This window comes from Hyalella azteca, unplaced genomic scaffold (genome assembly GCF_000764305.2).
Source record: "Hyalella azteca isolate HAZT.00-mixed unplaced genomic scaffold, Hazt_2.0.2 contig10992, whole genome shotgun sequence".
Lineage (NCBI taxonomy): Eukaryota > Metazoa > Arthropoda > Malacostraca > Amphipoda > Hyalellidae > Hyalella > Hyalella azteca.
In genome coordinates this window covers 786,170-799,290 of record NW_025941005.1, presented here as the reverse complement: position 1 = coordinate 799,290, position 13,121 = coordinate 786,170, and the positions used below count along the sequence as shown (strand labels likewise).

General features: G+C 40.2%; 1 protein-coding gene across 1 annotated transcript; it reads right to left on the bottom strand.

Moving 5' to 3' along the window:
* Positions 1 to 7,908: 7,908 nt before the first annotated feature.
* LOC108669801 lies at positions 7,909 to 12,850 on the bottom strand. Its single transcript, XM_018157210.2, has 6 exons — positions 12,236 to 12,850; positions 11,217 to 11,419; positions 10,452 to 10,643; positions 9,653 to 9,748; positions 9,130 to 9,300; positions 7,909 to 8,087 (listed from the first exon to the last, which is right to left on the bottom strand). Exons 1-6 carry the CDS (start codon positions 12,432 to 12,434, stop codon positions 7,911 to 7,913), a joined length of 1,038 nt encoding a protein of 345 aa, XP_018012699.1. The 5' UTR covers positions 12,435 to 12,850; the 3' UTR covers positions 7,909 to 7,910.
* Positions 12,851 to 13,121: the final 271 nt, after the last annotated feature.

Here is a 13,121-nt window from a genome sequence, read left to right as displayed (position 1 = left end):
TTAGAAAAAAATTATCTTATGTACTGTGCAGTTATCTGGCTTGACGATAATTAGCCAAATTGAACACGTTATATTTTTTCCCTCTCTGTTTCAGTGTTTGGAACATTTTGACACTTTTTTCCTGTGTTTGATTAAATTGACACTTTTTCCTTTTTTTTATCAGTGTCATTCCACGTGGCACTTTTTCCTCTTCGCTCAACATGAGCAAGCCACGGAAACAGGTCATCTTCATTTTGCTTATTTTCGTACATGCTTGCATATTGCATTAATCTATTTCGGGTGTGATCACTTGCTGCGGTTGAGCAGATAGCTTTTGGTCCGAATAAGGGACTCCAGTACCGTAGTTGAAATTTTATTCCGTTGCTTTTTTTCACAGAGGTGACTTGTGAAAACACTTGCACCACGAATGCTTTGGAGACAGGTCAAAGTAGACAAGTGATGCATTAGGCAGCCAGTTCCCTGAATGGATGATAATTGTCAAGATCAGTGAAATGTTGAATGGCACCCCAGAATTCAAGTGGCACTCCAAGAAGTGGCACTCTAGAATTCAAAACCACCAAACAAAAATGGTGGAGTTTGCGTCGCAGAGATCCGTTCGACATCCTAACTCGTCCTAGGCCATATCATCAGTTCATCACTGATCAGTAATCAATCGAGGATCATCACTCTCATGCTCATAAATTGGGGGTATTTTATCAAGCGGTAAACTTGCGGTTCCAAAAATGGCGGGAAACCTCTAGTCGCGCCACTCTGATGGTAATCTATATAATCCACGCCTACGTTGGAGGAAATTTAAACTTCAGAGGTGGAACTTAATGCACTAAGTCAGAAAATACCAGATTTAGGCAAATATACCAGATCTAAAATGTTCATACCAGACAACTTCTGAAAATACCAGATTTGTGAAATCTGGTATAGAAATATACCATCTGGCAACGCTTGACCCTGATGCTGTCTGCACGGCAATTCGATCCGAATTGCCAAATCGGTCGTTGCATCAGAAATCAGTCCCAACAGTCGTGTGGGCCAGTGTTGCCAGGTTTTTTCTTGGCGAGAATACCAGACTGCCTAGCTCAAAATACCAGAAATTCTATTGTTCAAAAACAGACTAATGCCTCCAAATTTAATGAAACTATTCGTCAGAAACGTTGGTTAAACAAACAAAAAAAAAAAAAGATTACCTTATGTAGTGTGCATTTATCTGGCTTGACGATAATTAGCCAAATTGAACACGATATATTTTTCCCCTCTGTTTGGAACATTTTGACACTTTTTTCCTGTATCTGGTTACATTGACACTTTTTCCTATTTTATCAGAGGAGATAAACTGGCAATGCCTCGTACTGGCAATGCCTTATCACAGTGTGGCACTTCTTCTCCTTCGCTCAACATGATCAAGCCACGGAAACAGGTCATCTTCCATTTGCTTATTTTCGTACATGATTGATTGTATTGCATTTACATAACATTTCGGGTGTGATCGATCACTTGCTGCGGCTGAGCAGATAGCTTTTTGTCCGAATAAGGGACTCTAGTACCGCAGTTGAAATTTTATTTCGTTCCTTGTTTTTCACATAGGTGACTTGTGGAAACACTCCCATTGGAGACAGGTCAAATAGACAAGTGATATCACTTGTCTATTTGTTCACTTGTCCACTTGTCAAATAGACAAGTGAAGTCAAATAGACAAGTGAATGCATTGGAGACAGTTCAAAATAGACAAGTGATACTTGTCTTAAGTTGTCTACTACTACTATCTGCTTGTCAAAGTAGACAAGTAGGCAGCCAGTTCCATGAATGGATGATGACTTTCAAGATCAGTTAAATGTTGAACATCACCCCAGAATTCAAGTGGCTCTCTGGAATTCAACACCACCAAACAAAAATGGTGGAGCTTGTGTCGCAGAGATCGGTTCGACAACCTCACTCGGCCTAAGCCCTATAATCACTGATCAGTAATCAATCAAGGATCATCACTCTCGTGCTTATATCTCAATAAACACTTTTGTTATATGTTAACAATTAGATTGGGGTTATTTCATCAAGCGGTAAACTTGTAGTTCCCAAAATGTCGGGAAACCTCTAGTCGCGCCGCTCTGAAGGTAATCTATATAATCCACGCCATCGCTGGAGGAAGTTCAAACTTCAGAGGTGGAACTTAATACAGTTAATTTGCAATAGGTCAGACAAATACCAAATTTAGGCAAATATACCAGATTTAAATATTCATACCAGAGGGAGCGCTGCCGTAGCCCAAAAATTTGATTCTTAAATCAGCCTAAGAGCCAATGCCAACCCTCTACATGCAACAGAAATAGTCAGCCTAAATCCTATGCAGCTGTTCTTACTTGCCTCATCTTGTTTCAAGCCACACCAGCTTGAAACAAGCAATGCCTCAGCCCACAAGCTGATACTCCAAACGGATTACGCCCAATAGCTCCTACACCAATGATTTAAGCCCATACCATCACTTGTTACAAATGCCGTAAGCCGCAGGGTCCGTAGACCGCACCAGACTGCCGTAAATGGGAACGGCCCCGCACCGGACTGTCGCATCACCTTAGCCACTTCGCAAGAGTAAGCCCAGCCCTGACGCTCACCAGCATCTTCTCCCTCCACATTTACCCCCTTCTCTCCACCTTTCCGCGAAAAGGTTAGGTTTGGTTAGAATTCTTCCGCAAGCTGGTAGCGAAAGGAGGGGGAGCAGGGGGTAAGCGTGGAGGTTTAGCCTCCAGAAGAACGGACAGGCTGGAGAGGTAGCAGTGTGGCGCAGGGCGTACCGAAAGGAGGGGGAGCAGGGGGTAAGCGTGGAGGTTTAGCCTCCAGAAGAACGGACAGGCTGGAGAGGTAGCAGTGTACTGATAGCACTGTGGCGCAGGGCGTTCTTTATCGAAAGTGGTGAGGGGGCTAGGAGGCTGCATGGAATAGAAATATTTTGGGGTTTAGCGTGTGGGTTACGACCATTGTTTTGGCGGCTTGCAGGTCATTGGCTCGCTGGTTTACATCCATGAAGGGGTTTGGTCCCTGTGGCTTTCAGCGAGTAATCATGTTGGCTAATTTGCTCAGCACCATGCTTGCGCACGGGGAGACGTATGAAAATTATGCTGGTATTGGGCAATGCTGGGCTATTTCAGTCGTCCCATACCAGACACTTTCTGAAAATACCCGATTTGTGAAGTATGGTATAAAAATATACCATCTGGCAACGCCATCGTGTGCACATGGAAAATGTCACCAGCATTAACCATCGTAAACATTGCATCAAATGATCCAATGGTCATCCTTGCGGTTGTCCTGTGGCTTTAAGTTCACCCAGCGTGGACACCCGGAAAAGAAGAAGATCGAATGATCAACTAGAGCCCACAAAATTGGAGAGTTATACGCCAATATCTTGTTCAGGGAAATATATTGCTGTAGGCAGATCAAGAAACAATGTATTTCAAAGTAAAATGACATTTTGGTACCCATAAGAAATGTTAGATCACTGTTTCGCAAGCTAAACATGAAAACATCATCAAGGTGCCTAGGGAACAGTACTGGGCCACTGGCCGTCAGTTCATCCACCACTTGCACTGTCCACGCTACTGGACTCGTGTATAGTGAGGGGTTCAGCCGCTTCTGTGGCAAGTGCCCGAGAACGGCCCTAGGTGCTTGTGCAAGGGGACAGTGCTGGCGGCCAGTAGATCCGGCAAATGTCGGCCGCTTGTTGACTATCCCGCAAGTAAGCCTGCACACGAGGACAGTATATCGGTGCCGATAGGCGATAGCTTCTCGTTCGCGCCCGCCAGTGCGTCGTTAGAAGCCGTCGAGTGAGGTCTCTAAAAATGTATAGTGGGATAACCATCAACAACTCGAGTCTGCACGTTTTTTTATACTCTTTATTCTACCCTTTAATAAAATGTATAAAAAAAAAATTTAAAGACCACGTTTTTCATGTGGACTCAAAAGTAGAAAATAATTTTTCGGCCGCTACTGATCTCTGTTTGCTTTCATTCTCTTGGTCTTTTGTATTTCAGTTAAAATATTTTACAACATCTAAAACGAAAAACGTGGGGCGCATATGTATTTAATTGTTTGGTGATTACTTGATATGATGTTGAGCTTCCCTAAAAGTTTCAGAGCGCTAGCTAATGGGAAAGTTGGTGAAATATCGATTGCAAGATTTGATCATCACAGACACGAAAGCGAGGTAAGAAAAACGTGGTAATAAAAATGCAACGTCAGGAACAACTAAAACCTGACTAGTAAGGTCTTCTTTCAGTTTCAAAATACTCGTTTATCTCTTCATTTTGTTGGGGTAACCAGCATGGCAAACATTCCACGTTGATTCATGTTTTTAGAATATCTCAAAGAACAATTGAATATCGTCTGGACTCCACTTTGTTGGTTCTTCTTAGAACCATTATCGTTCAAACAAGCCATGATTCACTTGACCCAAGATGCTTCACAAGAGCGAAACAAATACTCTCACCATGGCTGCATCAGCGCTACTGTCCGCTTCTCCAATCTCCAGTGAAGACAACAACACATCGTGGTTCCTCTCGGCCGCTTCTCGGGCACATGCCTCTGAAGCTGCTGAACATACGCGAGGACAGTAGCGTGGACAGTTCAAGCGGCGGATGAACTGGCGGCCAGTACTGTCCTTGTGTACAGGCACCTTAATTAGGTTCTAATGAATTACGTGTACCAAGTTTCATCGAGCTGCGTTGATTAGTTTGGGAGATATTCCTTGATCACTGAAATTGGGAGACCGGCCGAATAGTAGTTCAACCATGGTTTACGGGAGCTGATGGAAGAATTCACTTTAGTCTTGCTTTTTGATGTATGGTGCTATTACTTCTGTAACATTAAACAATTCACCATATATTTCCATGTTCTTACGTAAGAAATCATGACTATATGAGCTATATGATGGTTCCAATTGTAATTTCCGCAAAAACTTTACATTGGAGTTTCCTTCTCTCCCGTAATCAATGTCACAGTAATTGATAATAAATATCATTGCGGCTATCATATAACATATTGATTTTGATTTTAAGGATTCATGCCAAAATTCTGTTATTTATCTACGAATTTTTGTAGAAACATTGTTCGGAAAAAAAGTTCTGAACAAGTTTTTAAAATAAATTTGCTTCATTAATTGTGGTTGAAAATGGAACTGGAATAAATTGTGTGGAAGCAATCAGGAGAAAGTGTTAAAATGATTATTTTTAGAAAAAGATTTCTGATAGCAAGTTTGAATACCATCCAATAACGAGTCAGAGTTTCATTGTTCATAGTGAAAATCCTTTAAAAGAAATTGGTAACAAAGAGGGAAATAAAATACAAGTTACATGTATCACCAAAGACTGGTTCGGGGGCACGGAGCGTAGCGACTCACGCGCGTGTAGCGCCCATAGGCTTGACCAGGCCATTGTTAGATACGCTCCGCTTGTTACCCTTTTGCCTGTACGAGCATATTTTTTCTGTTCAAACTTGTCTAGCTCAAAAACGGCTGAACCGATTTTCTTTTTGTCTACTTCGACAAACTATTTGGGGGAAACTAAGGTTAGGTTAATTCGACTCCAGGATGTCTTAATAATGAAAATTTGACCCTGTTACACGCAGTTTGAGGTTGGGTCCTTGACGCCAAGTCCCACCTTAATGTAAGACGCTGCTTGAGCACATTGAATGAGACATCGTGGGATGTAAGATGGTTTAGTTTATTGATATTTATATTAAAATGTAGGGGGTAAGGGAACATTCTGGATCATTTTTTATTCAAATGTCAATAATCAGCTAACGTTTGGAGATGATGTGTCTTGCTCATGTAATGTTTGCTTATTATAATATGTGGATCAAAATGACCCCCTGCAATGTAACGCAGAAGTTAAATGGCTAACGCTGGAAGAAAGCTGGTCACGTACGAAGTCGCTGTCATCAAACATTCTGAAAAGAATGGCACAGTCGACTAGAATTAACTTTCATCATCGCAGGCAGATAGTCTCACGCAATAACCATTGGTCGTAGCCAGTTAGCTGGTCATTGCATGGCTAGAATCGCGGCAAACAGTATCTCGCTCCCGCCGGTTGCGCACATCAGACTGCATGATGGGAGACTACGCCAACGTCTTCATTGTTGTGGCTGCAGCTGCTCGACGCTGTCCGAAGTGTCGGCAGTAATCACAATATTTTGCTCTAAAAATTTTATTGTCACTATTTGAACTTGCGTGACAGTCCTCGCCGTGAACCTCGCTTCGGATGGCACGGTCAGGAACCACACTGAGAGCCCTTCTTAAGTTTTTCCTCTTAATGATAACACAAAAGTGTCATTGATATTCCCAACGTCTCAACTTAACAAAGTCATCAAATGTTTCTATGCAATCAGTTTTATAGGCATTTCCTGTGTATTTAAGATATAATGATGGTGAATGGCGATCGAGATTTATTTCAGTGAGACAGTGAAAAATGTGACTGTCGAAGCGAAATTGATATCAAGGGCGACCACATATAATAATCAGCGTATCTCGAGAAACTAATTCCTTCAAACAATGTTAATATTCAAATATTTATCATTAAAACTTCCCAGACTGTATTATTTTTACTGAATCATTCGTCAACACTCTTTTCTATATACTCATGCTGTCATGCGCTCCACGCAGCCTACGGCTCCGCTCTATTTGTGAGGTCAGTATGAACGAATGAAAAGAAATGGCCGATATAATTTTATACGTCTTAATAGGTTAACATTCTCGTTTCTCTACTGGTCTGTTGATGTACGAGTAAGTAAGGCGGATATGGCAGACTTACCCAATCCAAAATATCCTAACCTAACCCTCCTTTCTTCCCCATTAATGGCAACCCTTCCTACCAGGTAGCTACCTGAGAGGGCCCCAAGTAGGAGCATCAGCAGGTGAACACCTGCTACGAGCTGTGGACCGCCCGCAACATCTACTTCAGAATCATCCAGGGACCTTCCAACTTCACCTAATGTTGCTACTTGTGTTTTTTTTTTCAAATCGACCAGCTAAGTCACTTTGTTCATAGTTTTTGCAAAAATTACAGCCAGCGGCCGGCCAACACGGTTGTTAGTTCTTCGAGTAATCTGGGGTGGAAGCCTCCTGGTCCACAAAACTTATTGGTATTCAAAGCAGCTAGGCGCATGAGTACCTCTTCTTCTTGGATTTTGAAACGTTTTAACTTTGGGCCAACGTGGCGCTCCTCGAAAGCTGGTACAATTTTCAAGTTCTCATCTGTGAAGATGCTGCTACAGAACTGATTGAGAACAGTAGCCTTGACCTCATCAGGAGATACGTATAAGTTTCAATTCAGAAATAGCGAGGTTTTTAGACTACGAACTAGCGCATACGGAGAGAAGACTTTGGGTTCTTTTCCGTAGTCTTAGCAATAACTATCTAAAAAAAGTCATTCAATAGCATTCTAAAAGTCATGGTAGGACAGCTAGTTTAGCCTGATTTCGTGCTCATAAATTCCAGTTATAATTAACACCAGTACAAGTCTGAATTAATGCTTGTATAGGCTCGTTATTGATCTTTTACTTAACTAAAACCGCACTAATCCTTCTCTGTGTCTTTTTGCCTCTCCCCAGACAAATTTAAGGGTCATTTTTATTAACTGCAGTCAAAACCGTGTCATTAAGGAAAGATCACGGCTCTTCCGAGTTCCTTGTTCCTAATACAGTCGGAAATATTCGTTGCACTCACATTTTCACGGAGTTTAACAAGTCACATTTTTCAAAGTCCAAACGCTCACGCTTCCGAGACTTCTTTTTTGTATGGAACAAGAAGACTTGTGGTGGCTTTTGCCCAACAGAGCCTCGTAATAAAGCTCATTTAACATTGATTCTTCACTTGTAAACACTATTTCTATAATGTCATTGTTGGAGGCAGGATGAATAAGCAATTCCCTATATCATACCGTTTTTATTTCGGGATTTATGGCTTCCTTATAAACTATTTTAATATACCGGTCAATGAAGAGAAGGTGATTGGTAAAATGAGCTTTGGGATGGTAGGTCAATTTCAATCTCTTTGTTTCGTCGATCAAGTTGATGTCCATATATTCCTTGCTACCTCTCACCACCAGCATCTGCGCGAGTAACAGATATCGCAAAGTTGAGAACAAATTCCATTAGTGAAAGTTTATTTGTGAGAAAAAAAAGCATTCTTATTTTGAAATGTGAGTTTTCCTAATGAAAATATCATCAGAAAATATCGTTCAGCATATTACGGTTCAATATACATTTACATGATGTTGACAGCAGAGCTGTCTGTATTGGGGAGCTGAATTTTTTCATTCTAATGATAACCAAATGAGATAATTATTGTTTGTAGTTCTCCCAAAGGAATTTCAATTGTTCTTAAACTAACTGTGCTCATGTGATAACTATAAAATTTGATTGTAGCAATTGCTAAATTATAATTCAATTTGTATTTCTTTCAAATTTTACTGGGATTCAGTGGTGTTCGATAAGGAAATATCGCTCACACAATCAAGATGCTGATTAGCTGCCGTTTTATTGAGAAAATTTAAAAAGATGAAGTAAGTAACGTAGAGCATTGTATTTTTTGCCCCAACTTAATATCTTGCTATTGTTTGGATGGGTAACCTGCAATGTTAACGAACCCAAGCGAGGTATAGATTTTATAACACCAACATAAGATAAAAAATAAAATTGATTTAAATGCGTTGAATGTACATTGTAGAGCTGGTATCGCAGCTAATTTTTTGCGCATTTTCTCATTTATGGAAAAAATGCACTATTGTGCTCGCCATGTCCGTCTGTCCCTCCGTCTGTCTGTCCGTGAATTCACGTTTTCGTCGACGAGAAATGTGCTCTCTGTCACTCACTGCAGTGAGTACTGAGTTAGATTTTTTTAATGTGTTGAGTCAACAGTACTTGCCATTGGTTACTGATTGGCTGCTTTTGATTAAAATTTTTTATGTAGCCTACATGAAGAATGCCCTGAAATCACCGTAATATTTTTTTCTTAACTTCTGATGTAGTTATTCACCACTTAAAATAAGCAAAAGCGTATAATTTCTGATATAATCATAATATCACCGCACAAAATTTGTCACGGGTAATCATATTCAAAACGACAAGCTATCAGTAGACGATGGGACTAACCGTTATCTGAACACCGTTTAGAGAACTGAGCATGTCAGCTGCCCCATGGGCGTCAATGACGAGTAGACTGAGTTGCGGCCACCTCTGCTTGAGTATCTTGCTAGTATATGCGTGGATGAGGGAGTTTAATGTCAGGCATTGCACTGAGTAGAGTTCTCCATCGCCTCGATCCTGCACATCAAGCAATGGTAATTAAAATTTTGTTTTTTATGCAATAAACTTGTTATGCAAATATTGTTTAAAAGGGTTCAAGCGATTAATGACAGACTATCAAGCGATTAATGACAGACTATAGGATTAATGAACGTGGATTATGGATAATTAAACTAATCAAGACAATTTCCAAAATTATGTTTGAAAAACTTTATGGCCGCCTTTAGTTCAAGTTATCGGCTGCTTGTACCCAGCGATATTATTGATTTTAGTTCTATTTTACTAAGTGATGGTGCTTATTCAATTTATTTTCATCACACTTAGTACGATTAAGTTCACAGAAGTGGATATAGCGGCTCAAGTACCAGACCTCGCTCGTGACGTGATCGAGGAGTGTGGCCGAGGCGTAGTTGATCTTTTGCAGAATCTCTGACAAGTCAGAATTTCGAGGCTCCCAGAAAAATTTCTGTAGATGAAATCATACAGAAACCTTTATAAACCGGTATAAGATTAGGGATAAAGTACAATTAAAATTGTGTCACATAAGGAAGAATTGAGCTCGTCCTGAGACATCGTATCTTTTAAATGATGCATACATAAAAATCCTACCACATTTTGCACAAAAAAACGTTCATTAGTGTGATATCTTGTCGTGATTTATTCACTAAAAACATGCGTCTTAACCTCGATTAAAGACTCAAATTTCACTGTCTTTGCCTCCTGTAGATATGATATGTCACGTCAGTGTTTATCATAATAATGCATACTAATAAAGTGAATATTTCGATCCACCAATCAAGAGTCTCAAGACCGACACTATCAAGTCACCTTATAGGAAGGTGTGCCAGATTCATTGCCTCAAAACGGTCTCTATCACACAACGGTTCACGTCATTATGTACAACATGAATGTCGGTAAATAATTTTTTAATAAACGAAAAAATACTACATGATTTCATTATACACCCACAAATGCCTTATCCGCGATTGTATGAGCCCGAATGGAAGTAGAATCTTCAATATAAATGCATTATCTTACACTATTCAGCGAGGCAATCCAGACATGCTGCCCCATTGCGCTTCCCCAACAAAATTCAGAGTCGTCCCAGCTACTGGTAAGTCAAATCAGAATCTGCCGCGTCTGTAAATTTTCACTGGGTTTGTGCTCACCTTTCCATGCAAGTTCTCGACCGCAACGCACACGTTGGCGCCGGCAGCCTTGCGCGTGCGGCGCGCCTGCTGGTACACAGTCGGCCGAGGCTCGATTAGCAGCCCCTGCCAGCCCAGCACCACCTCCAGCTGGCTCGAGAAGGAGAACAGCTCTCCGTCGCCTGAGCCAACTTCCACGTACGTCCCATTATCCTTCATAATAATAATAATACAGGAGAAAATTTAGCTTAGCCTCTTTATGATTGCATTGCTGCTATATCCGATAATTTTGTGATATTAGCATTCCCTAGCGACTATGTTCTAGAATCACCTGCAGTTAGGAATAAGGCGCATAACTTTATTGTGGACAAATGTTTGCTAAATGGTTTACGGTTTTCTATTATTTTGCAGTGGAATGATACCACAACCATAAATATATTATGATACCTCAACCATAAACCTACTGGAATAATACGCTATAAATATTGGGTAGAATTACTCTCTTGCTTGACAAGTTTAATTTCAACCAACTGGGGAGAAAATTACGTCGGTCCTATCATCGCTATAGTAGAGTGCTCTTGAAATATAATGTTGCTATATGAACACTATGGATGTAGATGCCGTTCATTGCGTGCAAATGTATTTCTTGCCTTAATTTTTACTGTACCTCCAATTAAGATCATCACAATCACGTGTTTAAATGGAAACGTGTAGAAAAATTTGACTAGAAAATTCGCATTCTTGTATGCAAATTTATAGTTATTTCTACTTCGTGCCGCCACTCACTATTCCATTGACAATGTCTCTGATGGTGGTCATGACTGAGTACCAAGGCCCGATGTCCTTCCACTCGGGCGTCTCCACCATGTCCAGGGTCAGGGGCTCCACAGGCTCACTCTGGGGCGGGTCCAAGACTTGGTCTTTGATGTACTGGATGAACATCGCGTCGTCGGGGCTCAAGGGTTTCTTCATTAGATCTTCTTCACATGCTGGCCATGAATGTCAAATAATTTGAATTTAAAATTATACGAGTTTATTTGCATTAATACGAGTTGATAGTTTGCAATAATGTATGATGATGGTGAACAGAAAAATAAGATACATCAGCAATAAATTTATATGAAATACAATCAATTTTGTATTAGTTTGCTATCTATTTACAGTGGACGAGTGCTACACAGATTTATACTGTTCATAATATTCCAGAGAGATTCTATAATGTACTGAAATAAATTTAAGATTCAGACTGTGAGCGTTTAAGGAGATTATTTAATTTTACTTTTCATTCTCCGATTATAAAATCAATACTCTTACCTGCTTTCCTAAATAATTTTAGAACAATAATTTATTATGCTCGCATCATTACGTCGTAGTACTTATATCCGATCAACATCGTTTAGCGTTGTATTTTCTATATGTATATATTCAATAATCATCGCTAATGGTTCAATTTGAGTACCACCATTTCCCATATGAAGCAAGGTATTATCCTTATGGTGAAGAGAAAACTCTAAAATGAAAAGATTAGCACGATATTCACTCTCTTCCTCCAAAATTCTCAGCACAGAAGTAGCGTAAACCAAACATAAAAGCCGTGCCAATGAAAGGCTTGCACCCACCCTCAATTAGAATAGAAGTGTCAGCACTGAAGAAATAGGCCCATGGCCTGTTGCCGATTCGTGTACTTTTCGTGACTTGATTTACAAGGGATCCGGTCTTTGGAACCTGATCTTTCCATAGCTGACGATTGATTGAGATAGCTGCTGGACTTATTGCCTTATTATTATTTTACCTTGATTACGTACATCTTTCACACAGCTCTCCCAGATCTGGAGCAGACACGGCCGACAGAGCTAGGAGAGCGAGCAAGCACAAGGTTATGGACGCTGCATTCTTCTGGACCCTGGCACACCTTCTCCTCCACATCTTCAGCAGGATGGAGAGAGGGCTCTTCCGTGGACTTACTTTGTCTCTATGCTTTGTCGTATGCGATGCAATCGTCATTGTATTACGTTGCTCTAGTCTAGTCAGTCTAGTGGGTTCTGCATTCGATATACGTATGAGGTGCTAGTGCACAGGATTATAAATATGTCTTCGATTTCAATGTTCTATAAATCGAAACTGTCATGTCTTTGAGAGTCTTTTTATTTTTTTGTTTTCGCTACGAGTAAGTTTTTGAGGCACCAATGAAAATGTAATAAATTTATCTGATTCTTCATTGCAAACACTATATCACATCAAATATAGTTTGGAACGTCATTGAGGTAGTAAACTCGAATCACGAAGTCGAAACTATGAAACACTTTCCTTCACAGCAATTTGCTCACAATTTCATAGTAGATGCAAGATGTGCAACGTTGGATCCAGGAAAATCGATCTAAAATTGTTCGAACGTTTTTGGCATCAACTTCAGGTGTTTTTTTTTTGTCTAGCTGATATCTATGACAAGTTTCCTCCTAATTCCTATTACTTATTTCCTCCCAATTTTTACGAATTGTTTCCTTCTGACTTTGTTCATGCCTCGGATGTAGATGTATTTTGTTCAATTGTTTTCGATGTTGGAGACTGACCGTTGTGGTTGTAGGGTATATATACAGCAATCCCTTTTTACTCCTCAGATCGAATCCCGCTGGTGGAGTTTTCAGTTTTTCATCTATTTTTACTTCATGGGTTTTTAGCTTTATTTATATC

Excerpts from the sequence above, each read along its gene's own strand:
- LOC108669801 (XM_018157210.2), bottom strand. The coding sequence starts at position 12,434 with ATGACGATTGCATCGCATACGACAAAGCATAGAGACAAAGTAAGTCCA. Across the intron at positions 10,644-11,216 it reads GAGACATTGTCAATGGAATA|GATAATGGGACGTACGTGGA; the intron begins GTGAGTGGCGGC and ends ATTATTATGAAG. Across the intron at positions 9,749-10,451 it reads TCGAGAACTTGCATGGAAAG|AAATTTTTCTGGGAGCCTCG; the intron begins GTGAGCACAAAC and ends TTTCATCTACAG.